Raw genomic sequence first — 27,806 nt, 5'->3', positions numbered from 1 at the left:
ATCCATCTAATAATTTCTAAGGCACGTGTTGGTTTTTAGAAATCATTGGTGTGATCTTTTATTTGGTATGTTCTCACTAAATAATGCCCCTGTTGGAGCTCTGATTTGACAAAGGGAAATGCGTCAAGCCCCCTCAATAACTTCCCCATTAAATCAGTAGCCACTGGGTGATGTGTAGTCTCAAAAAAGAGAATGTCTTTTAGTAACAACAATATTGTTTGTTGTAATGAATTGTCCCTCAGCTTCTGTTGAACTAAGAGCAATTATATCCAAACATTTTCTGATCCTTACAATATTACCTGAGAGTCTTACACATTCAACATCTTATTATTGGCGAGTCACAGAAATCTCTTGTGAAGTGCCACCTGAATGAGCTTGAGGGGCTCCGAACACAGCAGGCTGTGCTCTCCCCCAGGCTGCTTGATTTTGAGGCCTGGTTCAGCCTCTTACATGCATTGTAAATGATCTCTCTTGGTTTCAGTTTTCTTGTCTGTAAAGTGGGAATGATGATTATAATATTCAAATGAGTTGACATGTTTGGAATGGTGTCTGGCTCAGAAAATGTTAGATATGCATCAGCCCTCACTTTATTAAGAACACTAATATTGTTAATGCCCTTGACTGGAAGGCATGTGGAGGCTTTTAACAAATGCACGCTTCTTGAATGGAAGTGAAATTCAGTAAGAATGGTGAAAAGTGGGAGCTGCACTGTGGTGTCCTCAGGCCCCTCCCTCCTGCACAGCCTCCCTCTGTCACAGGGGTTCCCACTGTCCCGGTGGAGCCCCACCTGTCTGCTCCCCAACTCCCCACTCTCCCCAGCTCTGTCCGAGCCAAGTCGTGTGAAGGTGTCATCCCCACACGCAGACACAGGTTAGCTGAGCTGCACGAGCCACTAGCTCACCAACCAGGCACCCCTCCTCCTTTCTCAGGTGGGAGTCACTGGTGAGAACCAGGAGACGGGCTTACAGAGGATGCCTGGTGGAATGTATAGGACGGGCTGTCAGGGTGTACTGGCCAAGTATCAGCCTGTGGGTCCAGACAACCTTCCACAATTGGGGACTTGTCCGGAGCCCTAACCCCGAGTCCCACGACTTTACCTCTTGTCCCCTACTGTCCAGCCGCACTGGCTTCCTTCGGTTGCGCACACACACCCAGCCTAGTTCTGCCCAGCACCTTTGCACTCTCCCTGGGATGTACTCCCCCACATCTTGCACAGCTGTCACTGTATTCCCATCAGCTCACCCGACACTTCACAGAAGTCTCCCTGTTCTCCCTAGGCAAGTTTTGGTCACCTTCCCCCATCCCATCACCCCACATACCTATGCAGCCTCAAAGAATTTATCACCCGCTAAAATTTCATTTTATATTTATCTGTTTTCTATCATTCTGCCCTGATAAATATGGTTGAAATAAAAGAGATGACAAATGCTGTTGCAAATACTGTTGAGAGATGTAGAAAATGCTGAAAGTTTAGAAGAAACAAGCATTAGAATAAATTGCACAGGTTTGCAGTGGGAAGATTTGCAATGCAGTTGGATAAAATGTAGATATTTTTATCATGTCCCTGCTCTTGACAGGCACTAAATTCTGTTACAATAATAGAATGTAGCAAGAGCTGCTTTTGAGGAGCCGCTAACGGGAAGGTACATCGGAGAGTATCTATTCTCCATAGGAAATCATTTTTTAGAAAAACAGTATTTTGTGGTTACAATTGTATTGATGTAACCACGAGAGTAGTGCCTGCTTTGACTAGAATGGTAGAAGGACTCCGAGACAAGGTGGCCCGACAGCGCCCGATGAGACCACCCCGCTGGGCTCCCAGCGGGCCGGTCGCACAGGGCGAGGGCAGCAGCGTGGCTGTGGCTGCGGTGAGGTCCCAACGCCGGACCTTGCAGCTGGCACGGGATCATTACCTCACCTGGGATGAGCTGAGCGTCCGCGGCAGTCCTTTGTCCCTTGGAATGTTGTCGGACACCTCATGGCAAAGTACTTGAAAGATCTGTCAGACTTACAGATGGGTTAGTTTTTTTCTTTTAAGCAAAAAGGCAAGTATTCCTGTGATGACAAGTGACTGTCAGTACTATACCTCTGGGCAACTATTTTTGAAACTGAATACAATTAATTTGTCCCTTCGGGTAGAGGGGATGTTTTAACGAAGTGAGCAGTTGAGTGGCTGCGTCTGTCGACTGGCACTATCTTCACCTTTATGGTCACAGCCACTCTACTGCTGCCGAACAGTTTACTAGCTTTTTGATTTATGTTGGTATGGTTTTAATTTGCATTTTTCTGATGAGTCATGATGTCGAACACCTTTTCATATGTTACTCATCTTTTATCTTCTTTTGTGAAATAGCTGTTCAAGTTTTTTGCCTATTTTTAGTTGTTATTATTTTTTTAATTGATTTGTAGGAATTCTTTATTTGTTGTGGATATACATCTTTTGTTCAATAAATGCATTGTGGATATTTTCTCTCAGTCTTTAGTTTGCCTTAACAATGTCTTCTGATGAACTACAGTTCTTGATTCTAATGAAATCTAATTTAATAATCTTTTCTTTCATGGATTGTGCCTTTTTGTGACCTGCTTAGGAAGTCTGTCTTATCTCAAGTCATAAAATTATTTGCCTATTTTTTTTTAGAAGTTTTATGGTTTTACCTATTACATATGGGGTTATGGTCCATTTCAAATTGATTTTTTTTGTATGATGTGATGGAGGGGTCAATATTTTTTTTCATATGAATGTCCAATTGAACCAGGATTATTTATTGAAAATTTTTCTTTTCCCTACTGAATTTTAGTAGTAACTTTGTTGTAAATCAGGTTATCTTACATTTACTTATGGATCAGTTTCTCAACTTTCTATTTTGTTCCATTGATCATTTGGTCTACCCCTGCACCATCCTATCTGGATTACTGTAGATTTATACATTTTCAAATACTATGCCAACCTTGCATTCCTAGAATAAGCCAAATTTGGTTTTATTATCCTATTTATATATTGCTGAATATAACAAAAGACTTGTATTCAACATGCTAATATTTTATTTGGAACTTTTGTATCTATATTTCTGAGAGAGAATGGACTTTAATTTTTACTTTTCTTAAAATAACCTTGTTAGGTTTTTCTGTCAAGTTTGTGCTAACCTCATAAGAAGTGTTGGTGAATGTTCTCTCTTTTTCCATTATTTGGGAGAGTCTGTGTAAGATGGATATTATTTCTTTCTTAAATATTTGATAGATTTACCAGCTTTGCCTCATTTGAGATTAGGTTTTTTTTTTGTGAGGTTTTTAATTGCTAGAGCCAATTTCTTAAATACACATAGGATTGTTCAGATTTTTTATTTCTCCTTACATACCTTTTGACAACTTGTAATTTTCTAGGAATTTGTCCATCTCATAAAAATTTTTAGATTTATTAGTCCCAAGTTACTGGCAGAATTGAATAATGGTTAGTGCCAGTATCTGTCATTTAAGAGGTGTGGAACCTTGGTTACATTAACTGCTAGGGCACTATAGTGCTGGGGTCTTTCCTGTAGCTAGGTCCTCCTCTTATTAGGCTTGAAGGGCTAAATACATCTCTTTCGATTTACATATTCTTTGTTTAGAGATGTTAATACATTCAATCAGGCTTTGGTGTTCAGTCAAATCTTGGCCCAAGGACTCTTCGGTCCCTTTGAAGGTTTATTATCTCTGTTCTAATTTTATTTCTTTATTTCCTCTTCTTGGGGTTGCCTCAACGTTCCTTAACCATATCACCTGTACGTAGCTAGACTGTCTCCAGAAACATACCCACATTCACCCTGACCTGAAACATAAGATAGAGTCCATCTCACTGAGCCCTTCATCCACTGATCATTTCCATTAGATAAAAATCAATCTGACAGGCCAAAAATGGTAGAGTTTTAAGAAATGCATATTAAAGCTTTTCTGCTACAATACTCCTTTAAATCTTACAATAATCTAAAAGACATTTTCTTCCAAAGGACTGACTTTGCTGAAAGCATTCAATTTTCTGCTGAAGAATGGCTGGAAAAATATGCGACTCATTTCTGTGCAACTTAAATTAAGATAATGTTTACTTAAGCCATTTTGCATATATATAAAAACCTTACAAAGTCATTAATCTATTCAACAAGTATCTATTGATTACCTCCTATGAGCTAAGTACTATTCTGGGTCCTGGATACACAGCAATTAAACAGAAAGGCAAAAATCCCCTGATCTCATATTTTAGTTCAATACACTAACTCCTATTTAGTTGGGCATTAAGTACCCCTTCCAATTCTAATATTTCAACATTTGGAATCAGAGCTAGTCTAAAAAATAAGAGGCTTATGATCATGCTGTTCATATGACAATCCTTGATGCTTTGAAGATGGGTTAAGGTTTTTCAGAAAGACTCTAAAGTTTCGCACAGCCAAGTCGGGTAAGTAACAAAGATGACACCCTGAAAAGAGAATTTATCTCGCGCCATGATAAAATAATGAGGCTCATTGCTCCACGGGACTGAGCACCTCTTGAAGGCAGGGATTCTGTCCTGCTCATCTTGCATTTCCCAATCGCTGAAATAGTGTCTGGCATATAGAGGGTGTTCAATGAGTTTGTGAAATAAATGAATTACCAAGTAAATAAGGAGTGAGGGAATAAAGATCTAATCCCTCGGTGATCTTATTTCATCTCATGGCTTTACATACCATCCAGCAGAGATAACTCCTCGGTGTATACCGCCCGTCCAGGACCTGCCTCTGAGCTGTAGACTCCTATACATCATTGCCTTCTCTCGGAGGTCTTGTAACTATCTCTAACTTAACGTGTCCAAACACAAGTCTGATTCCTCCTCTTCTTTGCTCCCAAACTGTGCCACTCACAGTCTGCCTCTACTCAGTCAGTGATAGCTTCTCCCTTCCAGTTGCTCAGGTCAAAATTCTTGAAGTTATCCTTGACTTTTTTCTTCCACAGCCTGCTTCTTGTACATCAAGATCTTTATGGCTCTACCTTCAAAATCTAGATTTTCAGAATCGCTGTACTTCTCACTGTCTCCACTGCTTTTACCTAGTTCAAGCCACCATTATACCTCGTCTGGATTATTGTAAATCTCCTAACTGGTCTCTCAGCCTTTTTACCTTATTCACCCCACAACAGCCAGACTGATCTCAAACTGAAGTCAGATCAAATAGCTCCTCCAGTGGCTTCCCCAGTTTCTCCAGGTCAAAGTCCTTACACCATGTTTTGCCCCAACCTCCTTCCTCCTCTCCCTTTAGTCTCACTGTTCTAGTCGCTGACCTCCTTGCTGATCTTTAAATGACATGGCATGAGGCTCAGGACTAGGACCTTGGGACTTACTGTGCCCATGACTCGGCTCCCTCGCCTCAGGGGTCCTTCAGTGAGACCTTTCTTGATCACCCCATTTAAAATCAAAACAATCTGAGCCCCCATTCTCCTCTCCTGTTTTTCTCCTTGGCACTGGGTCACCATTTATCCTACCAAACATTTTCCTTATTTATTTTTGTCTCTCCCCGCCAGAATGGAACCTCCATGAAGGCAGGGACTTTACTTTGTTCACTGTTGAATCCCCAGGACCTAAAACAGCACCTGTTTAATCATTAAATCAAGGAATGGATATGTCCAATGCGGGAACAACAATTAAAGCTAAATTTAGTGAGCGCTTACTATGTGAGGCTCAATACGCGGTGTGTGTGTCTGGGGTAGGGGGGCGGTTATATGTTTTACAGCGCAGGAAACTGATTCAAGGTAGCAGAAAGGTGATTAGAAACCCAGGTCTACCTCCGCAGCCTGAGTTTTTTCCTTCAGAGCCCCAGGCCTCTCCTGCGCTACTAAAGCCAGAATGAAGAGGGAAACCGGGCGCGCCGGGGTCCACGTCCGGATCGCGGGCCTCCACCTCCCTCGCAGCCTGGACGAGTAGGAGGGTCTCGGGAGAGCAGAGCTTGACTGAATCAGCTTGGCTTTAGACACCGCCCAGTTTCTTACTGGTTGGCTTTAGTTACCTCGACTAGGAAAGGGAGGGGGACACAGGATTTGGGGAGCTTCAGTCCCCCAGCGAGTGGAGGCCTCCGGGAGGCCGCAAACGCCCGGAATCCAAAGTCAAGGTCTGAGTTTCCGCCCGGCGGATTCCGCTGGGCGCTCCCGGAAGGTGCGCTTGCTGCCCGGATAACGGGCTCCGGCGGCGGCGGCAGCGGCGGCACCGTTATGGACCTGGAGGAGACGGTGAGACAGCGTGCGCCCGGCGGGCCCGACCGCGGGCTGGAGTGGAGGGGGAGGCCGAAGGGCAGCGGCTGGCGGACGCCGGCTGGCCGAGGGGGGCGGGGCGCGAGGCTGCCGGGCGGGGACGGGGATGGCTGGCGGGCCGCGAGCGCGCGCAGTCTGGGGAAAAGGCTGGAGTTCGCGGCTGGGTGAGGCTGTGGGTTAAGGGGAGGGTTGGGTATTAGTCGGCATGGCTGTATTTCAGGAGTTGATGAAGTTGTGGGTTTTATGGGGTGACCACCCACATGGCTTATCCTCTCTGGACAGGGCCACGCACAAGTACCCTTGGTGCTGGGGTGGGTGAGGGAGCGCCGGAGCTAGTGCTCCCAAGTAACCCCACTCTCGCTGGGAATCCTTGCCGCCGTCTGCTGTAAGGATTCCCAGTTCGGGTTTGGGGACTCTCCGAGATCATGGTAGTTATAAGTTGGAGGTCATTGAAAACTTTACCAACTTGTCGAAATAAATTTGGCATTCCTTTTGTCATACTACATAGAATACTGCGTTCTGACGTTATTAAAGGAGCTTTCGGTAATTAGATCAACGATAAGGAATCAGTAATTTAGTGCCACTCTGTGTATGTACAGAAGTGTTATGGTGATAGAAGGCTTTACTCATTGTAGATGCTCAATAAATGTTTATTGCATAAAGGATGGTTAACGTCTGTAAATGCTAGGTTAATGAAATTCGTAATTGTAACTCACCACTAGCCTGTATCCCACAAGTAGGGTTATCTGTTTTGCTCACCATTGAAGCCCTAGCACCTAGGTAAACGCCGTGTGCGTGCATACTCCTTATATTGCTGAATGAATTAAGTTAAAACTTGAAACAATCCTGATAAAAATCTGGTTCTTCTGTGGTGAATCTGTATTTTTAGTGACCTTGGAGGAAGTTCAAATGGTCTGTTATGGCTGTTTTTTGTTTTCTCTTTACTTAAATCTTGTGATCTTTTTTCTTTACAGCATTTTCAAGGTATTCACTTTACTTATCTCCGCCCCCATTTTCCCCCCTGCTACCATTTTTCTTCTTTCTTTCCCCTCATATACTGCATATTTTGGAAACTTCCTTTAAATAGTTTGATTCAGTTTCAAACTGCTCACAAGACTGAATCGCTATTCTACTTGTATATTAGATAATCTCTGATATATTTTCTATTTTCTGTTATTTTTAATTTATAAGATAAAATTGCAGGGAACCCTCAAAGTAGAACTGCAGGGCTTAGGTTGAATCTATTGAATATGGTTTGATAGTAACACCTTTTCCATCTTCCTCTAGAAAGAGTTCAAAGAACGATGTACTCAGTGCGCTTCAGTCTCTTGGGGGCTTACTGATGAAGGCAAATATTATTGCACTTCTTGCCATAATGTTACAGAAGTAAGTAACAGATACCATGTATGAATTTGCTTGTTTTAAAAGTTGCAGATTTAGCCTGATATATGGCATGGTTCCCAAATAATTGATGTATTTTCATCATTCATGCAATGCAGTCGACTCCAAAAATGTGGGTTGTCTTCAAGTAAGTGCTCACATGTGGGTTAAGGAATGTGTAATTAGATTTAGGATGTGATTATATTGGGCCACATTTATAAATGATTTCCTGATTCAGACTATGTTCTAAGAGAAAATAACTAAAATTGTGCTTAGAAGGTGATGCATTTTTTTTTATTAGTAGTTCTTTAAGAATTTTTAATGTCTTGTGGTAGCTTAGAGGTTTGGAAGATGGAAGGTCAAGAGTGATAAAGGTCTGTTGGGAGTATTGGCAATATGCTTCATTATCATTTTATCTTTGTACAGTACCTTACAGATTACAAAGTGCTTTCTTACCCATTGTTTCATTTCTTCACAACAACTATTGTGCCTGTATATACATGGGGCAAGTAGGGCTCGCGATTGAGTGTGTTTGTCAAAGTCACACAAGTATGAAGTGTTGAGCCAGGACTTTAATATATATTACCTTCATCATAAAGACTTGAAAGGCACATCTGGAACAGATTAAAGGGACCATGCAGGCTTCTGCTTCTGGCCAAGATGTAGTTACAGGGACCAGATTTACCTTCCTATCTTAAACAACTAAAAACCTAGACAAAATATATAAAATGAGTAAAAAAAAAATGTTTCCCTTGAGAAAAATGATTAATTTAGCTTGCAGCTCTAGCACACAAGAGCTTTTCTTGAGACAATCATTGTTCTTCAGTCTCAGCTAAAGTTCTTATGTCTCCTTCCCACTTAAGTCATTCAGAGTATTAAGAAGATATGTACTTGCTTGATAAAATTGTTGGGGTGATGGATATGTTCATTATCTTGATTATGATAATGGTTTCATGGAGAGAGATATATATATACAGGCCTACCTATACATATATATACACAGTATATACATACACACTATATTCATACACAAAAGCACACATCAAATTGTACACTTTAAATACATATAGTTTGATCCTTCCTGCTTTGAGGATGTTAAGGCACCAGCCAGTTTTATTCACCATTGCTTTTATACCAGCAGTGCCAGCATAAACACAGTGAAGGAAGATGGTCTAATTGGACTATTTGCCATTAGCAGATGAAGTCAGCATACAATTTTTGTAGAAATTAAACTACATTAACTAATTGTTTCTTCTATTTCTGTATTTGATAATGCTTCTATTTAGTTCTATTTAATAATATTTACTACAGTCATTTTTTAATTTGAAAGATCCTAATACCACTACCTAGTTCCACATTTGAAGGCTATCAGCCTGTATGGAGACACAGTTAAGAATGCAGCATTCTCGAAGGTGGGCAGCATCTTTATCCGAGAACTTAGTGCCTCAACACCCATATGTTAGGCAAAGCTGTGTGTCTTACAACCTCAGTGGTTACCCGTGGCTTTGTGGCAGTCCAGGAGTGTTCTCCATACAGAATATGACGGGATCGCTGCCCCCTGGACCATGCTTTTGCAATGTGTGGTGACACTGAAATCCAGTGGGTGGAGATTGGCCAGTGAGATCATAGTCATACCTGTGAAGAGTAGAAGTCATGATACAGCTTTCCCTATTTTTCTACCCCTTTCATTGCCCTCCAATTTACCACATTTATAATTCTCAAGCTTCAAATACTCTCTACACTCCAGAAAAAGGCCTTCTGAATTGGTAAAGGAGTTAAAGTGTTATCTTGGTATATTTTATACAGGAAAAAATTTTCATATCTTAAATCTGGTCAATTTAGATAATAAATCTTGCAAGTAGTTCATGGGTATTTAATAAAGGGGTAGGCTAGAACTGTGCAAGTTTAATGGGTATTTATTATCATAAGAGAAGATTTATTGCAGAATATTTGGAAATTATGAAGGTAAAAGCTAAAATCACCAATAATCTCAACACACATTTCATTTGCTTCCTTTTAGTCTCTTTTTTTCTTTATTTGGGAAGGGAAATGGGGTGTGGGTCTGTATTTTTTAATCTTCTGTCTTAAAATTATTTTCTTGTGCTGTCCCAAACATTTGTGGATGTTTTTATTGACTATATAAATACTCCACAACATAACCATTCAGTAATTTAATTAATTGTAGATCCAGTTTTAGATATTTGGCTTTTATTAGCTTTTAGTTATTTCATATTTTGTCTTGTCTAGACTTTAAGCCTTTTTTCCCTGCCTACTTTTTTGAAGTTGTACCTGTCTTTGCTGGGTAACTACTTTGATGTGTACTTTGATCTTCTGCTCTCAAGCCACCAGAACTGCTTTGAATGTGGTTTCTGTGACTACAGGGACCACGTTCCAGAAATCCTGTTATTAGAGACATTTCTTTCATTCTTATGAAAGTTGAAGATAAGTTTCATTCCAAGTATCTAAATTTAGAGACATATACAGATGTTACCTGTTGGTTAGAAATCTTCACCTTTCTTCCATCATTAAGGCTTAATATGAAATTTTGGTGTAAGAGAACCAGAGTTTTAGGTGCCAGCCCTTCAGAACACTTGCAATTAAAGACCATGGGTTGATGTGTACTCACCATTTAGTCATTCTAAAATTCTGTAGGTTTGAGTAAAAATAAAATAGCATTTTATAATGTCAGAAATGAATGATGTTTTAGAGTACTATGCAGACAGACACACAGAAAAGTAAGATGAAACTAGTCTGTACGTAACTTAGGCATTGCCGGTTACAGTAAATAAAATTATTTTAATTCCAAAGTATGTTTTGGATGGAGAAAAAAATGAACAAATTTGACTGTAGGTTTGGCTTGGAAAATTTAAAAAGCAATTAAAAATAAAAGTTTATTCATTTGACAGACATTTGTTTAGTTTACTGTGTTCCATGCACTATTTTAGGTGCTGAGAAATTTGAATGAAGAACAAAGATTAACCAGAATGTTACAATTTATATAATTTTCCTAGGGTGTTAGGTCATTGGTATTGGTGCTCACAGTTTGGTTTCCCTTTACTTTCCAGAGCATGCTTGGGAGTATGTTTAGGGAGATGTAAAAGTATCTTTTTAATGGTCTGTTTCCTTCTGTGCAGAGATCTAAGGAAGTTATAAACACTGAGGCCATTCCTAATACTCAACTAAAATCCATCAACCGGGGACTTAAAAGAAAAAGAAAACTTGGTAACTTCATATGTGCTTAGCATTCTTGAATCGTGTTTTTCATTTTCACGACTTGAGGATGTGGAATGGAACCTAGAAAAGTTGCTGGAATTTTAGGCACATAGTCCAGAATGAAATTAAAGTGGGTAATTATTGGTGGTAAAATTGGAAGTAAATGTCTTAGAGCATCTCCTTTTAAAATCCTGCTATTGTCGATGAGTTGCTTCTCCAGTGGAGCATCTATTATGCAGAAAATTTTAATGGCAAAGGGAGCATATTTCTTGTTTCATGTTGACATATGTTTTTCTGTTATCTTATATATTATGAGTATGATTTTTCTATGCTTTTAAAGAAAAATGCTTGTTTTCTGAAATAATTTAACTATGCAATTGTCAGGTTAGGCAAGTTCAACTGATATTCAACTTTTAGAAATCCATTTCTTACATTGAATTTTGAATACACCCTTTTAAAAGAAGCAAAATTATTTTTCCTTAAAATAACCTAAGCATGGTAGGTAATCTGTTTCATTAATCCAGTGAGTACATATAATTAACCATTATTGGGAAGAACCCGAGGTAAAGTCTGATGCTTTTTATATCCATGACTAATTACCTAGGACCAGATTCTTAAGTTTGCAACCAGGCTAATGATAGTGACGGACTCTTCTACATGAAGTAGCTTTAAGGATACACACATAGGAAATATATTTTCCATATATAAATGTTAATGAAATATCTACATGGAATACATTGACATTCTTAGATGAATAACAGAGAGAACACCTAAATGCTAACACATGTTCCTGTTTGACATTTAACAGGGACTATTTTCATTAGGCTAAAACCTGATAAATTTTAATTGAGTTTTATTAGAGTAAAACCTGATCAATTTGGACTTGACCCATCTAAGTAAATCAAATTGCTGAAGGAACTTCAGATACTTCAAGTGGTGTCAAGTGTCTTATATTCAACCTCTTTGATGTTAGTTTCTTCATCTGTAAAAAGAGGATGGTAATACCAATTGTTGTGTAAATCAGGAGCCCCGACTCAGAATTTAACATGCAACTTATACACTTCTAAGAACAGTGTGCAGGAAGAAGGGAGCACATGTATCAGCTTGAGAGCTTAAACCCCTCAACTTCAGAATGCATCAAAATGACAGGCTTTCCGAATGAATAAAATAGACCTTATCTACCACCTAAGACCCTTAACAGAAACTGAGTTAGCAGGAACAGGGAGAGCTTGTAACACTGAGGTGGGAGAGGGAATAGGAGTCCTGTGACATTCTGAGGAGAGGGGATCTTGGACTCAAATTAACAGACTTCAGAAGCTGTGAAAAGTTCTGATGATAACGCTTTTCAAAGAGTTACAGTATTTGTCCAGTAGGGAGGGATAAAACAAAAGTGTCTTAACAGATTTTAATGTTTTCTTTAACTGGTAGTTCTATTTAAACATTCAGTTCAGTCTATTGTGGTAAGTTTTCTTCACAATCTCTTAGGTTTGTTTTGAGAATTAACGAAAATAAAGTGCTTAAACTGTTTAAAATACCTAGCACACACCTGGTACCTAGGCAGAGCTCGATAAGAATTACATTCCTTGCTTTCAAGTTCCCCTATAAATTAGAACCATTTCCAGAAAAGCAGAATGCTGTCGAACACTTTTTTTTCTTTTGCCGTTCTCACTGCCCTTTCCTGTACCCCTGGACCGTTGGTCATTGTTTTTGTTCATTTGTCCTCCAAATACTCATTGTTCCCTTTCTCTATGAGTTGGAACAGAGGAGTGACAGAAGCAGTGGCTAGTATTGAATATTCTTTCATTTAGGATTGTGCTGGGCATTGTTCAGTACAGGATAATTTTTGAAACATTTTAAACATGGTGACTTTGTTTTTCTGCCTCTTACATTAATATTTTAGAAAAATTATAAATTAAGATATTTAAATCTGATAAATTACAAAAATGATGTTAACTCTAGCATTTGTGTCCAAATTTGCCAGATTGGAAAGAAGAAAGTGTAAGATTGGAAATCTTACTCAGGGATACACAAAAATTCCAGCTGTAATATGTAAAACACAACTGTAACCACATAGTAGCGTGATAGTTAGTTAGTTAAGAATGCAAATGTCTGAAACATGTTACTTGTCCTTTAGAGAAAGGCTGGGATTGGTATGTGTGTGAAGGTTTTCAGCACATACTTTACCAACAAGCAGAAGCCTTAAAGACCCTTGGAGTAAGCCCAGAATTAAAGGTAAGCCCACTTGTGTCTAGGTATTAGCCTCACATTTTGTTGTTTGAAAAACACTAAGATTTAGAGTGAAACTAAGGAGAAAATTTCTCACTAATAAATAGTAGAGCAAGTGGAAGAATAATTTCTTCTGACATTTTTCCTTTAATCCTTTTATTTGACCAGCAATTCCCAAAGTGTTTCCTACAGGATGTGTAGATAAGCAATATATCCAAAAGAAAATGAAGATTATAGTCTTCAGAAACTTAGGAAACATTGGGTTAAGTAAAACAAAAAACTTTGTAGACTTATTTATGTATTAATGTGCTTATTTAATTTCCAAGAGGATGTAGTGTGCAGTATTCACAATTTGAGAACAAAATCCTCTCTGTGTGTATGTGTGTAGCATCTATCAGGACTTGAGTTCTGGAATGCACCTTGGGGAGGATATGTTAACCAGGGGTTGTCAAATTTGATTGTGTATCAGAACCATCTGGAGGGCCTGTTGGAAAACAGATCGCTGGGCCCCATTCCAGAGTCTTTGATTTGGTAGCTCCAGAGTAGGACCAACGCTGTGCATCTCTAATGAGGTGACACTGAAGCTGCTGATCCGGGGGCCACTCTTTGACTCTGAACCTGCACCCCCCCCCCCACCATCCCACCCTGGCCCCCTGGTTATTTTATTATTTTATTTTTTATGTGTATTTTTTTAAATTGAAGTATAGTTGATATACAATATTATATCGGTTTCAAGTATACAAAACAGTAATTCAACAGTTATATACATTATTAAATATTCATCCCAACTAAGTACATTTACTATCTGTCAACAAAGGAAGATGTTACAGAACCTTTGACTATATATTCTATGCTGCACTTCCATCGCTGTGACCAACTTATATTATGATTGAGACTTTAGTGCCCCTTTGTCCCCCCTCCCACCCCTGCTAAACCTGCCCCCATGGTAACCACCAGTCACTTCTCAGTGTCTGTGAATGTACTGCTGTTTTGTTCATTTCATTTTTTGTTTTCATATTCTACAAGTAAGTGAAATCATATGGTATTTGTTTTTCTCTGCCTGCCTGGGTTATTTATACCCTCTAGATCCATCCATGTTGTCACAAATGGCAAGATTCTTTTCTTTTTTTATGGCTGAATGATATTCCATTATGTATATATATTACCACCTCTTTATCCATTCACCTATTGATGGGCACTTAGGTTGCTTCCATATCTTGGCTATTATAAATAATGTGGCAGTAAACATAGGGGTGTGTATATCTTTCGAATCAAATATTTTGTTTTCTTCAGGTAAATTCCTAGAAGTATAGTTAACTGGGTTGTATGGGATTTCCATTTTCAGTTTTTTGAGGAACCCCAGTTGACTTTACTGCCTCTCAGGAATGCCATAATATCCCTGCTATTAATTGAATTTCACATTTCCTCATGTAGTTGAAGCCATTTCAGAAATTCTTTTAAAAGCCAGTTACTTAGGAACAAGTGATTATTGTACCTTGCTTCATGCCCATCATTGGAAACCAGGTGCCAAGAGAGCCATCCTAGTTAGAGAGTGTTTTACACATATATGCAATGAGTAAACAGAATTACACATATGCCCATGAGTGACATTAAGGGCAAAGAGGAGGGAGGAAGAACAGTGGGCTAAAATCACCAAGGAAAGATTTACAGAGGAGCCTTTTATCCAGCCAGCGTCTGGAGCAAGACAAAGCAAAATGGCCTGCAGACCAATTAGGGCCTGAAAGAACTCTGGGCTTATCCCAAAAGTATTACAGGAATTAAAAATCCAAAAACATGAAACACCAGAGGCTTGACATGATAGTCATTTGGATTAGGTAATTTTGTGGGTAGTCCAAGGGTTTGTGACTCAGGTTTCTTCCTGCAGTCATCCCATGTATAAATGCTTTTTTGTAAATAGTCTCATATATTTGCACCAAATAGCCGCATTAGGATTTACTCCTGTATAGCTTTCTACCCACTTCGTCTGGGTTAATCCTGTAAACAGTTTCTCTGAAAGTAGCCAATGAGCATAACCATGTAGACCTGACCAGTTAAATGATGCAGGAATGGCATTATTCTAAGAACACAGCCTCCAGAATAAAAACTGACTCTAAAGCTTATTTGTGGCTTTTCTGTTTATTGGCTGGGTCATTTTAGACAACTTAGTTTCTTTAGCAGTAAAGTGGAGATTAATAGCTATCTTGCAGTATTGTGTTATAGCTAATGGATGCTTCACACTTAGTTGGTAAGGAATAAGTAGAAAAGTTTTGTTTTGTTTTATTCATCTTGTTTTACTTTCACTTGGACCTGGGGATCAGTAGGTTGGTTGACCCAGTAGCAGCTTTGCCCCTAACTAGTGGTGTAGTCATATATAAGTTACTTTTCTTCTCTGATTCTTAATTTGCTTAGCTTGCAAAAGGAAGAGACTCAACTAGGTGGCCTTTGGGGAGCTAGTCCCTTCCTTCTCTGAAATCTAAGATTATAAAGAATTTACTCAGTGTTTCCAAAATACCTGGTTTTTAATTCTTTTGAAGGAAAAGTAGGTCATAAACGTAAGCATACATCAGATGGAGATGGAGGGCATTGTATAAAGTACAGGAGATGCTATGGTATAGGGCTTCCAGTGTATTTGTCATGACTCGAATTCCACCTGTTTCCCTCCTACCTTAGGATGAAGTTTTACATAATTTCTGGAAGCGCTACCTTCAGAAGAGCAAGCAGGCCTACTGTAAAGATCCAGTGTATACCAGTAGAAGAAAAGCTACAGTAAGTCACGAGTCTGCAAAGTAGGATGAAAAGACATTTCTAGTGAGAGGTAGAGGTGAAGGGTTCATCCTCATCTGGGTTTAAGCTGCTTGTCAGAGGATTTTCAGTGATGAGGTTTCTATTGCAGTCTAGAGGGACAGGGTTACTGATCTAGGCAATTGGAATTAATTTGACTTATTTCACTAGCTGAAACATAAAGAAGCTTGTAGTTAAGTTCTAAGTAGAAGCTTAAGGAATTTCTATAATTGTACTATTGAAAAAAATTTTTTTTTCATATGTCATTCCTTTTACTTGGAATGCCTACTTACTTTACCTGGCATTTCAAGATTCAGCTTACTTGTCATCTCTTCTCAGAAACTTTTATGTGAAGTAAAATGTCTGAGTGACTCAACTTCCCTGTCTCTAACTGCCCAGAGCAGCTATATTTTTAGCAGCTTACTTCTAACTGCTTGATAAATGTGCCATTTTATAAATGGAACGTTTTATTTGGGGACTTAGGGTAAGGGAGGATCCCAATGCTGGGAAAGGCAAGTTCAAAAAGCTGTGAGTGTTCGATACATGGTGCTAAGAAGAGCGTGTGAATCTAATTGACACACATTTGTAAGGAGCTTGGAAACTTGGCCCAGGATTTCCTTATTTGGCTGTGGTCTCATAGGTCCCATATGCAGAGCTGAGTGACTCTGACTGAGAAAGGACTAGGTCTGGGATGAAAGGAATAGGTCCTAAGAGTCGTCAAATCATACAAGGTACAGTGATGTAAGGGGAAATAAACTAAAGAATTAGTTTAAGAAATGTCCTTTTTAAATAGAGGTAGTGCATTTAAATAAACTCAAGAGAAATAACTTGAATTTCCTGGAAAAGATAATAGTTTATAACCATAGAGTCATGGAACATTACCCTATCCTGATTCAGGAGGCAGGTGTTTCTCAAGAAAAGCAAAAGATGCTCTCTAGTTCCAGGGGGATGCTTGGGAAGAAAAAGAAAAGGAATACAGAACTATCCAAACCATTAAGAACCTGATCTTTAAAATTACATAGTAGAGGTGTTTGTTATATTTTTGCACGGGGCTCCACCAAGCACATTGAAAGTTTGAATTAGAACATGGGATTCTCTCTGACATTTTAATATTTTTAGGTTAACTTAAGATACTAAAAATAGGTTGCTGACTTGAGTGAACACCTGTCTAAAGTGATACTAGCAACACACTGAAATCGTCATGGCGAGTATATAAGAAATAAGCAAAATTTTAACCTGATACATAAATTGGTAATATAATTTGTATCAAAAGAGTACAACTATATTCTATTTTGAAAGAAAAAAACAAGTACTTTTACATTAGAAGCTCAGTCTTCTCAAATATTCAGTAAATACTTTCTCCGTGCTTTGGGTATGACTGTTCTAAGAGTAGTAAGAGGCTTGTGTCTGAATCCTGTCTAAATTGCTCTTGACTTGTGTGAGCTGGGTGAAATAAATTACAAAATTCAAACTTCCATAAAAAGCCAACAGGTATATAAATCAGGGTAAGGGAGATAGAAAAATGGGGTGACAGGGAAGGGTGTTATTTGATGTGGAATGGTCAGGGAAGACCTCCCTGACGAGGGACCTTTAGGAAGTGAGAGAGTAAGCTGTGAGTATACATAGGGGAAAATGAGGAATTTCAGGCCTCACTTAGTCCTGTTGAATCAGAATCTGCATTTTACCAGTTCTGGGTGCTCCTGTACATCCTAAAGTTTGAGATCAGCTCTGCTCCAGATGAGAAATGATGGTGGCGGGGACCAGGTGGTAGCAGTGGAAGTGACAGTGATAGAATTCTAAGTAAACTTTGGATAGAACCAACAGAATTTGCTGGTGGATTGGACACGGGGTATGAGAGAAATAGGAGCACCGGGATGGCTCTTCAGGTTATTGGCCTGAGCAGCTAGAAGGAAGGAGTTGGCATCAACTGAAAAAGCAAGTGGAGCAAGAAGATCAGTAGCTCACCTTTGGACATGTTGAGTTGAGGTAGCCATTAGGTATCCAAGAGGAAGTGTTGAATACCTAGTTAGATGTGCAAGTCTTCAAGACAGGAGGGAGATCTGGGCTGGAGATACAAATTTGGAAGCTACCAGTTTACACTATAATCATCAAATTTATTGTTTGTAAGATGTGCCATTATTTTAAATACCCCCAAGAAAGAAAGGAAGGCTGGAAATTAAATTGTGACCTGCCATTTATTGTAAGATAGATCCTGATTTCAAGGATATTAATTAAAATATGGGGCAGAGGGGGTGCAGTTTAGAATTGAAAACAATACAGTAGACAGTATTTAAAAGTACAAAACCAGATGACATCACTGAGGAGTGAAGACAAGGAAGAGGACCAAGAATTGAGCCCTGGGCCACTCTGGGGCCAAGACATCTGGGAGTGAAGAGGAGCTGGCAAGGAAGTCTAGGGAACAACTGATGGAGGAGGCAGAAGCCAAGAGAATGAGGGGGGAATTCTGGAAACCAAGGAACCAGGTGTTTCAGAAAGAGGGAAGTGCTGGACAGTGAGAAATGTTGCTGTCTGGTCAGGAAGAAAGGGGGCTTACAGTTGGTGAGCACAGCAGTACGATTGAAATGTCACTGGGATGCGGTAGACTGGGAAGAGAGAGATGGACGACGGCAAGTCTGGTGACTTTCAAGGTATTTTGCTGCAAAGAAGTACAACGAATTTGCATCACAACTGGAGTCAAGGACATTTTTTAAAGTGAGATAAATAGTAGCATATTTGTGTACTGATAGGAATGATGCAGGAGAGAGAAGAGATTCTTGGTGGAGAGAGTAAAAGTGAGTGGTAATCTTTGAGTAGCAAGAGGGGTAGGATTGAGTGCACAAAGGGAGAAACTGGCTTTAGATGGGAGCTTGGATAATCCACCTGAATCAGACAGAGGGTGGAGTGTGGTCAAGTTGCTGGCAGACGGTTGCCTGTGCAAACCTGTGGCAGCTTTCTTCTGATTGCTTGATTTTCTCACTGAGTCCATGCTTACCTGCTGCTTTCCTGGTGTGCCTTGCCTCTTGCGTGTTTGCCGGTAGAAAGGGGATATGCATGACAAAGGACACAAGCATCTCGTCCCTGGTTTTGCTTGGTTTTGCTTCATTCCCTTATGGGTTTCCTTAACATGAGTCTTACCTCTTAATAAGATCAAGTTTCCTGGCTTGCATATGGCTGAGAGCATGGCTTTTTGACTGATCAATTCCCTCAAGATAATATCAGCTAATGAGGCCTCTAGCCAGCTAGTCAACTGACCTTCCTTAGGGACACTCTGACCACCATTTCAACAATACATGTGTGAAAAACAATGGTATGAGATAATATGTCCTAATCAATTAAGTGTTGTAATTAGTAAGTGCCACAGAGTGCAAGAAAATGAGGAATCAATGAAAAAGAATAGGTTGGAAAGACTGTGTGATTGTGTAAGTAATGAGTTGGAGAGAAGGGGGATAGTCAGGGCAGGAAAAATGGAATTTGCAAAGGTACAGAGCAGAAATTCCCCAGGTAGGCTCAGTAAATAGAACCTGGGGGTGTACAGGAAGTCATTATTGATACATGATGTTTTTTATTGGTGCAGATACTAGAGCTACAAGAGAGAGAAGTTACAGGGAGAAGGGAGCCTGAGTTGTCTGCTGGCTGCCTATTTCCTCACTTACCCTTGTCTGTAGCCCTTCTCCAAGGAGCATTACCTGGGAGCTGCCAGGGAGCATGTTGCAGAAATTAAGATCTTTCAATAGTAGGGATTTGGCAGACAAATTACAGTTCTCTAGAATGGTTTATTTCATGGTGCTGCTCAGGAATTAAGTTCTGGAAATAATTACATTTAAGATTCCTATGTAATAATTTTATTTATATTATTTTGCAAATAGGTATCAGAAGATAATCTAAGTCAATCAGATTGGGAGAGTGAGCCTCAGCTGTTAAGTGACTTCAGCTATCCTCCTTTAGTTGAAAGTGGGGCAGAGTCTCAGTCTGATATCCACACTCAGAAGTCTTTCCTCTTCAGTAAAGCATCACAATCAGGTAAAATAAGAATCAAACTACTAGAATTTTAAAGCAGGTAATGCATCTTAAAAATAATTTAGTCCAGGTTAGCCAGAGACGGGCAAGATTCCTCAAGGGAGGAACAACCTAAGACAGGCACAGTCGCAGGGGGACCATCAGGTGAGAATTTGGGGATCAGCAGAGGGGAGGCTTAGAACCTCACCCCCCCTGTTTTGAGAGAAATCTTCTGCATCCGTGGATGTTTTGTTGCCCTTGTCTAGCTTGGATTAACACATAGTCTACAGGCACACACCTGATCATCTACATTTGCCCTCTTACAGCACTAAACTATGTTTTCTACCTTTATCTTGCATCTACCTACCACTTCAGCATTTTATTAAAAATAATAATAATAATAATAAGGGAGAAATGTGGGATTCACATATAAATCAAGTATAAAAATCAAACGAATAATCATAATTGATCTGATTATTTATAGTTCATGATGTGTGATCAAAACCGAAAGTTTCTGTGATGACTGCCCTTGTACTGTTCACCATGTAAGAACTTATTCACTCTGTAAGAACTTGTTCACCATGTAAGAACTTGTTCGTTATGCTTCAGAAGATTGGAGACTTCAGAATTAGGCTTGGGGTTGATTAATGATTGTGCATTGAGTCCCCTATGCAGAATTTTATTGTTAACAACCATATGATCAATAAATATGAGAGATGCCCTCTCAAAAATAAAAAGTAAAAAATAAACTTATAGTAATGCTGCTTGATATAACTTTCAAAAAAAATATCTTGTTTTAGGGAAAATTTTGAATAAAAATGTTGTACTGAAAATAAATAAATAAATAAATAAATAATTTAGTCCAGTCTCTTCATACTCCAAGAAAAGAAATTTGGCCTAGCAAGGAAGTATGACTTGCTGAATGAATCATATGGCTAGAAGAAAGGTACATTTAATGAAGTCTTAGTGCACTTTTTAAAAAGGTACATTGTCTCCACATGAGTATTTTTGTATGATTTCAAAAGGGAGCTAGACTGTAAGTGGATCCAGAAAGAAAGAGGCTAGCTCAGTAAAGATCATATATGTGTGGCTTAGAATTTTCAAAGAAAAGTTTGTAGCGGAGAAGTGATAGACCTTATCCATATGGTAAAATAGACAAGGGCCAAAGATGATGTGCCCAATTTCTAAACAGAGGCTAAAGCAAGCTGAATAAAATATACCTGTATTATGTGTATTTGTATTTGTAGGTCTTACTTTCTGGCTTAACTCCATAATTTAAAATGGAGAAGGAGTATATTAAAGGTTACAGGTATAGACCTTCTCCTAAAGCATTTATTCATGATTTTAGTTGTTTCCACACTACATTTAAAAAAAACCATGATGGAAAAGAGACCTCAAAGAACAGACCAGGCTTTTATTACAGATTACTAGAATCTTGATGTGTGCTGACAGAATTCTTTGAATGTCCAAACCCTCTGGTGTTAGGGATTGTTGAAATCTGGGTTAAGTGTGGTTATGTAACATTTTCAACGAAACTTTTTTGTATGCACTGCTTCTTTGTAAACCGCTTGCCCCTCCCAAGATTGAAAATGCCTTTTATCAGCATATCTGCAATTCTTGCTGGACTGCACAGTAACACAGATATCAGATAAGTTACTTTTTGTGTCCAAAAAATGTAAAGAAGTTAGAATCATAGACTAATTGAGCAGCAGGGAATCTCAGAGCTTCCTTTTCCATGCTTTTAGGCAAGCCTGAATTCAGATAGTCCCAGAGGACTGTGACTCTTAAACCATCTTCACCTTCTTAAAACATTATGATTGTTTACCTATGTTAAGGTACACCTATGTTTGTTTGTGTGTTTGTTTTTTATAAATGATGATCCTTAGAGCTTTATTTCCATTTTTACATTAAAAATAACTATTATTACAACTCCCTTTACAAAATTATAAAATACAGATAGTCACAAGAAAATAAAGTCACCAACCATTGTATTCATGTATATAAGCAAGAAAGGGAGTTTATCATTTTGTTTTTGCAAAAATGTGAGTTATTTCTTCATTCTTTACATTTTTTAGTAAAAATTCTACATGTATCTGATTCAAATAGATTTATAAGAGTTGTTATAAAAATTTTTTAAATTAAGTCTTAAAAATTGTAGTCTAGATGCTGCGGTTGTGGCTGCATCCAGCCCACCGTCTCCTGGACTTGCCATAGGAATGAGGAGGGAGATGTCTAGGCTAGCATGTGCATACAGTGAGACAGCGAATTTGACCGGATCTGTACTGTTGGAACTCAACCAGGAGTTGGGAGGGGTGCAAGTTGTAGCACTCCAAAATCTCATGACTATAGACTATCTATGGTTAAAAGAACATATGGGATGTGAACAGATCCCAGAAATGGGCTGCTTTAATTTGTCTGATGGTTCAAGTACAGTTGGACAATATCCATCATATCATAGATAAATTTTCACAAATGCCTAGGGTGCCTAAATGGTTTTCTTGGCTTCACTGGAGATGGATGGTAATTATAGATTTGCTTTGTTTATGTCACCGTATTCCTATTATGTTAATATGTGTGTGCAAATTAGTTAGTAGTTTAAAACCTATACATACTTAAGGTACTCTACAAGAAGATATGTCAAAGAAATAATCAATCCTCCCATGTTTCCTTCATATGCTACATCTATAGCTTTTCTTCTTCCTTCCTAATTACAACCCTTAAATAGAATTCGTGCCTCATATCGAATTTACCAAGTATCATAATTCCTCCAGGTGGTAAAGATACCTCGAGACAAGTGCTGGGCATAGAAGCCACAGTGCATAAATCTGCAAAGAAGTAAAAAGCTAACCTTTGCAAACAATATGGCTTCTCTCTCACTTACCAACTTTACATTTCCCTGTATGGCCCCGGAAGATGACTGGTTAGCCAGAGACGGGTAAGATTCCTCAAGGGAGGAACAACCTAAGACAGGCACAGTCGCAGGGGGGCCATCAGGTGAGAATTTGGGGATCAACAGAGGTGAGGCTCAGAACCTCACCCCCCCTGTTTTGAGAGAAATCTTCTGCATCCGTGGATGTCTTGCTGCCCTTGTCTAGCCTGGATTAATACTTAGTCCATAGGCACACACCTGATCATCTGATCATCTACATTTGCCCTCTTACAGCACTAAACTATGTTTTCTACCTTTATCTTGCATCTACCTACCACTTCAGCATTTTATTAAAAATAAAAATAATAATAATAATAGGAGAAATGTGGGATCAACATATAAATCAAGTACAAAAATCAAACGAATATTCATATTTGACCTGATTGTTTATAGGTCATAATGCATGATCAAAACCGAAAGTTTCTGTGATGACTGCCGTTGCACTGTTCACCATGTAAGAATTTATTCACTACGTAAGAATTCGTTCACCATGTAAGAACTTGTTCGTTATGCTTCAGAAGATTGGAGACTGACGAGAATTAGGCTTGAGATGGATTAATGATTGTACATTGAGCGTTGACCCCCCTATACTGAATTTTATTGTTGTTAACAACCATTTGATCAATAAATATGAGAGATGCCCTCTCAAAAAAAAAAAAAAATTGTAGTCTACTGTCCCCCATAGGTGTCCTTTTCCCCAGAGGCACCCATTTTTAGCTCTTGCAACCTCCATCTTGCTGTATCATGTACTTCTAGTACTACATCTTCATTTCTGGTTTGGGACATTAGGTATTAAATTCCCACTATGGAAGATAAAATCTTAGCTCTTTGGCATATTCCTCATTGCCCCTCCTTCCCACATAGCCTCCAGCACACAGTCATGCATTTCTTATTCTCTATTTTCCCAATATAATTATAATTTTTTCTTAGATCAATATTATTGCTTAAGTTATTATAAATGTATACATGCTATTCAAAACTAGCCATAGAACTTACTATGATTACACTTTCTATATATCCTGTGGTCTTTTCAAGAGTTGACTGTTGTCTTACGGTGTTTAGGTTTCTATTTAGTTACCACTAATCTATAATTTATCACTAATATAATCTCCTGACTTCTCCCAGTTCTGAAAAATCTCTCAATTCTTAGACATTTTATCAATTTCAGCTTGTCTAAGGACTATGCTTTGAGAATCACTGATGTAAAGCTTTGTATAACTTGTTAGGTAGTGTTCTATTGCAGGGAGTTATTTAATTTCTATTCCTGTCACTTAGGTTGCCTTCAATTTTTTTTGATATTATAAACAGTGCTACCACAACATGCCTTGACCCTCAATCTTTGCATGTTCTTAAAATTGTTTCGCTATGGTGAAAATCTTAGAAGTAGAACTGCTAGACCATTTGTCCCCAAATATTCATTGGCTTCCTGCTCATTGCTAGGACCTGTCCCAGGCACAAGAGGCACAGCAGCAGGCAAGGCTTCAAGGTCCTTAGATTACAGCAGGAGTAGCTGGACAGTAAACACACACATAAAAAAGAAAAGTTCAATTATTGATAAATGCTGTGAAGAAGGGATTCACAGAATTTGGAAAAAGAGATTTTGAGGAATAATTTGGACAGTTTTTGTCCAAGAAACCTTGAAGTCTCTCAGTCATTCAGAGTCATTCCTAGTCCTGGAATTTATATTCTGTCTCCTCTGTATCTTGATGACTCTCAAATTCCTCTCTCTAGCCCAGCCTCTCCTGAAGTATAGATTTTTATATTCAGTTGCCTCCTCAACATTTCCATTTGTGTATTTAATAAGATCTTATATTCAACATGTACAATGCTGATATCTTGATTTCTTCCATCAAACCTGCTCTTTTGCCCTCTTCCTGTCTCACTAAATGGCATCTCCATTCTTGTTCAGGCCAAAAACCTTAGAATCATACTTGGGTCCTCTTTTTCTGTCATGGCTCACATCCAATCTATCAGCAAATCCTTTTGACTCTGCCTTCAAAATATGTCCAGAGGAGATTCTCAAGATGGCAGCGTGAATAGTGTGGCAGAAATCTCCCAAAACCATATATATTTTTAAATACAGCAAATACAATTATCCTAAAAGAGTCACCAGAAGACACAGCACAACAGCCAGGCTACATCTGCAAGAACCCAACATCTCACAGAAAAGGGTAAGATACAAAGCCGTGACCCAGCAGGACCTGAGCACTCCCCCCACCCCAGCTCACTGGCTGGAAGAAAAGAATCAGATTGGGGAGGGAGTGGAAGCACAGGACTGCTAAATAACCAGCCCTAGTAAACTGCCCTGGGAGCACAGACACACACTGCATGGTGCACTGGATATTAGAGGAGCAGAAAAGCAAAATCCGAAATTAAGACTGCGAACACGTTCCCACAGCCAGCTGCCCTGGGACAAAAGAAAAGCAGGCCCCTTAAAAGGGGACAAGGGTTTAACAGGTGGACAAAATCATCCTGGCACACTCAGGCCAGCAGGCTGGGAACTTTGAGGAATGTCAGGTGACCTGACCCCCTGGGTGGCAGCCCAGCTCCGAACCCCCTCACAATAATAAGCAGCCTGCCATTCCCCTGCCCCACCAGCACTTCAAGCAAACTGGCTGACCCGCCATTGCTGCAGAACAGCTGGGGAGCAGCCCTGCCTACAGCAACCACACAGCTTAACACAGAGGCTTTTCCCTGCATGTGGCTAACTGGCCCAGACCCAGACGCTGCTCCCTGCACATGGTTGACCAGCACAGAAAGCAGAGACTGGCGCAGAGTCAGGGAGGCACAAAGGGGCTTTGTCCTCACAGCAGAACACATGCTGCTTGCCTGCGACCCCTGCCAGTGCCCTAGGCCATCACGAGGGCCACCCCACCCATGGCGTTTTAGGGGATTAACCCAGAGTCTATTCCCTGCTCACGGTTGACCAGCGCAGACAGAGGGGAAGGGCGCAGAGACTGGGAGGCACAAAGGGCTTTGCTCTTGCAGTAGAACATGCACTGCTGGCCTGTGATCCCCGCCATTACTCCAGGCCATCTCAAAGGCTGCCTGCCCATGGCAGTTTAGGGGATTAACCCAGAGGCTGCTCCCTGTGTGCAGTTAATCAGCACAGACAGTGGAGAGAGGCAAGGCAACTGGCAAGCAGGAAGGGACTTTGTTCTCCCAGCTGACACATGAGCCACTCACCGGCGACCACTCCCATCGCCGTGAAAAGGCAGAAGAACCTTGTTCAATCCAAAATCCCTCAAACACCAGAGAGAAGGCTTGGTGAGACTGAAATCATTAATCTTCCTGAAAAAGAATTCAAAATAAAAGTCATAAGCATGCTGATGGAGCTACAGAGAAATATTCAAGAGCTAAGGGGATGAATTCAGGAGGGAAATAATAAAAATGAAGCAAAAAATGGAAGGATTTAAGAGCAGACTGGATGAGGTGGAAGAGACTCTTAATGGAATAGGAATCAGAGAACAAGAAGACAGAGAACCTGAGGCAGAGAGAGATAAAAGGATCTCTAGGAATGAAAATATTAAGAGAACTGTGTGACCAATGGAAATGGAACAATATTCATATTACAGGGGTACCAGAAGAAGAAGAGAGAGAAAAAGGGATAGAAAGTGCCTTTGAAGAAACAATTGCTGAAAACTTCCCTAATCTGGGGAAGGAAATAGTCTCTCAGACCATGGAAGTCCACAGATCTCCCAACACAAGGGACCCAATGAGGACAACACCAAGACATATTATAATTAAAATGGCAAAGATCAAAGACAAGGACAGAGTATTAAAACCATCCGGAGAGAGAAAAAAGATCACCTACAAAGGAAAACCCATCAGGCTAACATCAGACTTCTCAGCAGAAACCTTACAGGCCAGAAGGGAATGGCATGATATATTCAATGCAATGAAACCGAAGGGCCTTGAACCAAGAATACTGTATCCAGCAAGATTATCATTTAAATTTGAAGGAGGGAGTTTGAAAAAGACAGATGTTTTTTTCTATGTTTATTGCAGCACTATTTACAATAGCCAAGAAATGGAAGCAACCTAAGTGTCCATCAGTAGATGAATGGATAAAGAAGATGTGGAACATATACAGAATGGAATATTATTCAGCCATAGGAAGAAAACAAATCCTACCATTTGCAACAACATGGACGGAGCTAGAGGGTATTATGCTCAGTGAAGTAAGCCAGGCAGAGAAAGACAAGTACCAAATGATTTCACTCATATGTGGAGTATAAGAACAAAGAAAAACTGAAGGAACAAAACAGCAGCAGACTCACAGAACCCAAGAATGGACTAACAGTTACCAAAGGGAAAGGAACTGGGGATGATGGGTGGGAAGGGAGGGATAAGGGTGGGGAAAAAGAAAGGGGGCATTACAATTAGCATGTATAGTGTTGTGGGGGGGTACAGGGAGGGCTGTACAACAGAGAAGACAGGTGGTGATTATACAGCATCTTGCTACGCTGATGGAGTGACTGTAGTGAGGTGTGGGGGGGGGACTTGGTGAGGGGGAGAGCCTGGTAAACATAGTGTTCTTCATGTAATTGTAGATTAATGATAGCAAAAAAAAAATTTTGAGGGAGGGATTAAAGAATTCCCAGATAAGCAAAAGTTGAGGGAATTTACCTCCCACAAACCATCTTTACTGTGTACTTTAAAGGAACTGCTCTAGATGAAAGTATATCTAAGGTTAATAGTTGTCACCAGACAAAATAAAACCACAGCAAAGTAGACCAGCCAAATACTTACTAAATCAAATTAAAATCAGCTATCCACAAAATCAGTCAATGGAAACAAAGAGTACAGAATAAAACACCTAGCATATAAAGAATGGAGGAGGAAGAAAAAGAAGGGAGAGAAAAAAGAATCATCAGACTGTCTTTATAATAGCATAATAAGTGAGTTAAGTTGACGGTTAGATAGTAAAGAAGCTGCCCTTGAACCTTTGGTAACCACGAAACTAAAGCCTGCAATGGCAATAAGTACATATCTATGTATAATCATCCTAAATGTAAATGGACTGAATGCACCA

General features: G+C 39.6%; 1 protein-coding gene across 3 annotated transcripts in view; it reads left to right on the top strand.

Moving 5' to 3' along the window:
- Positions 1 to 5,922: 5,922 nt before the first annotated feature.
- TAF1B (TATA-box binding protein associated factor, RNA polymerase I subunit B) overlaps positions 5,923 to 27,806 on the top strand; it is a 64,334-nt gene continuing 42,450 nt past the window's right edge. The window contains exons 1-6 of one of the 3 annotated variants that reach the window (XM_037026510.2): positions 5,923 to 6,225; positions 7,534 to 7,632; positions 10,761 to 10,848; positions 12,974 to 13,071; positions 15,736 to 15,831; positions 19,713 to 19,866. In XM_037026510.2, coding sequence (XP_036882405.1) covers positions 6,208 to 6,225; positions 7,534 to 7,632; positions 10,761 to 10,848; positions 12,974 to 13,071; positions 15,736 to 15,831; positions 19,713 to 19,866 — 553 coding nt within the window. In that variant the 5' untranslated portion in view covers positions 5,923 to 6,207. Of the gene's footprint in view, positions 6,226 to 7,533; positions 7,633 to 10,760; positions 10,849 to 12,973; positions 13,072 to 15,735; positions 15,832 to 19,712; positions 19,867 to 27,806 lie in introns of those variants that run through there. The other 2 variants (XM_073216786.1, XM_073216788.1) reach the window with 2 other exon arrangements.

Source organism: Manis javanica, chromosome 1 (assembly GCF_040802235.1).
Source record: "Manis javanica isolate MJ-LG chromosome 1, MJ_LKY, whole genome shotgun sequence".
Classification (NCBI taxonomy): domain Eukaryota; kingdom Metazoa; phylum Chordata; class Mammalia; order Pholidota; family Manidae; genus Manis; species Manis javanica.
Note: the sequence above shows the minus strand (reverse complement) of the source record. Positions and strands in the feature narration are given on the sequence as shown.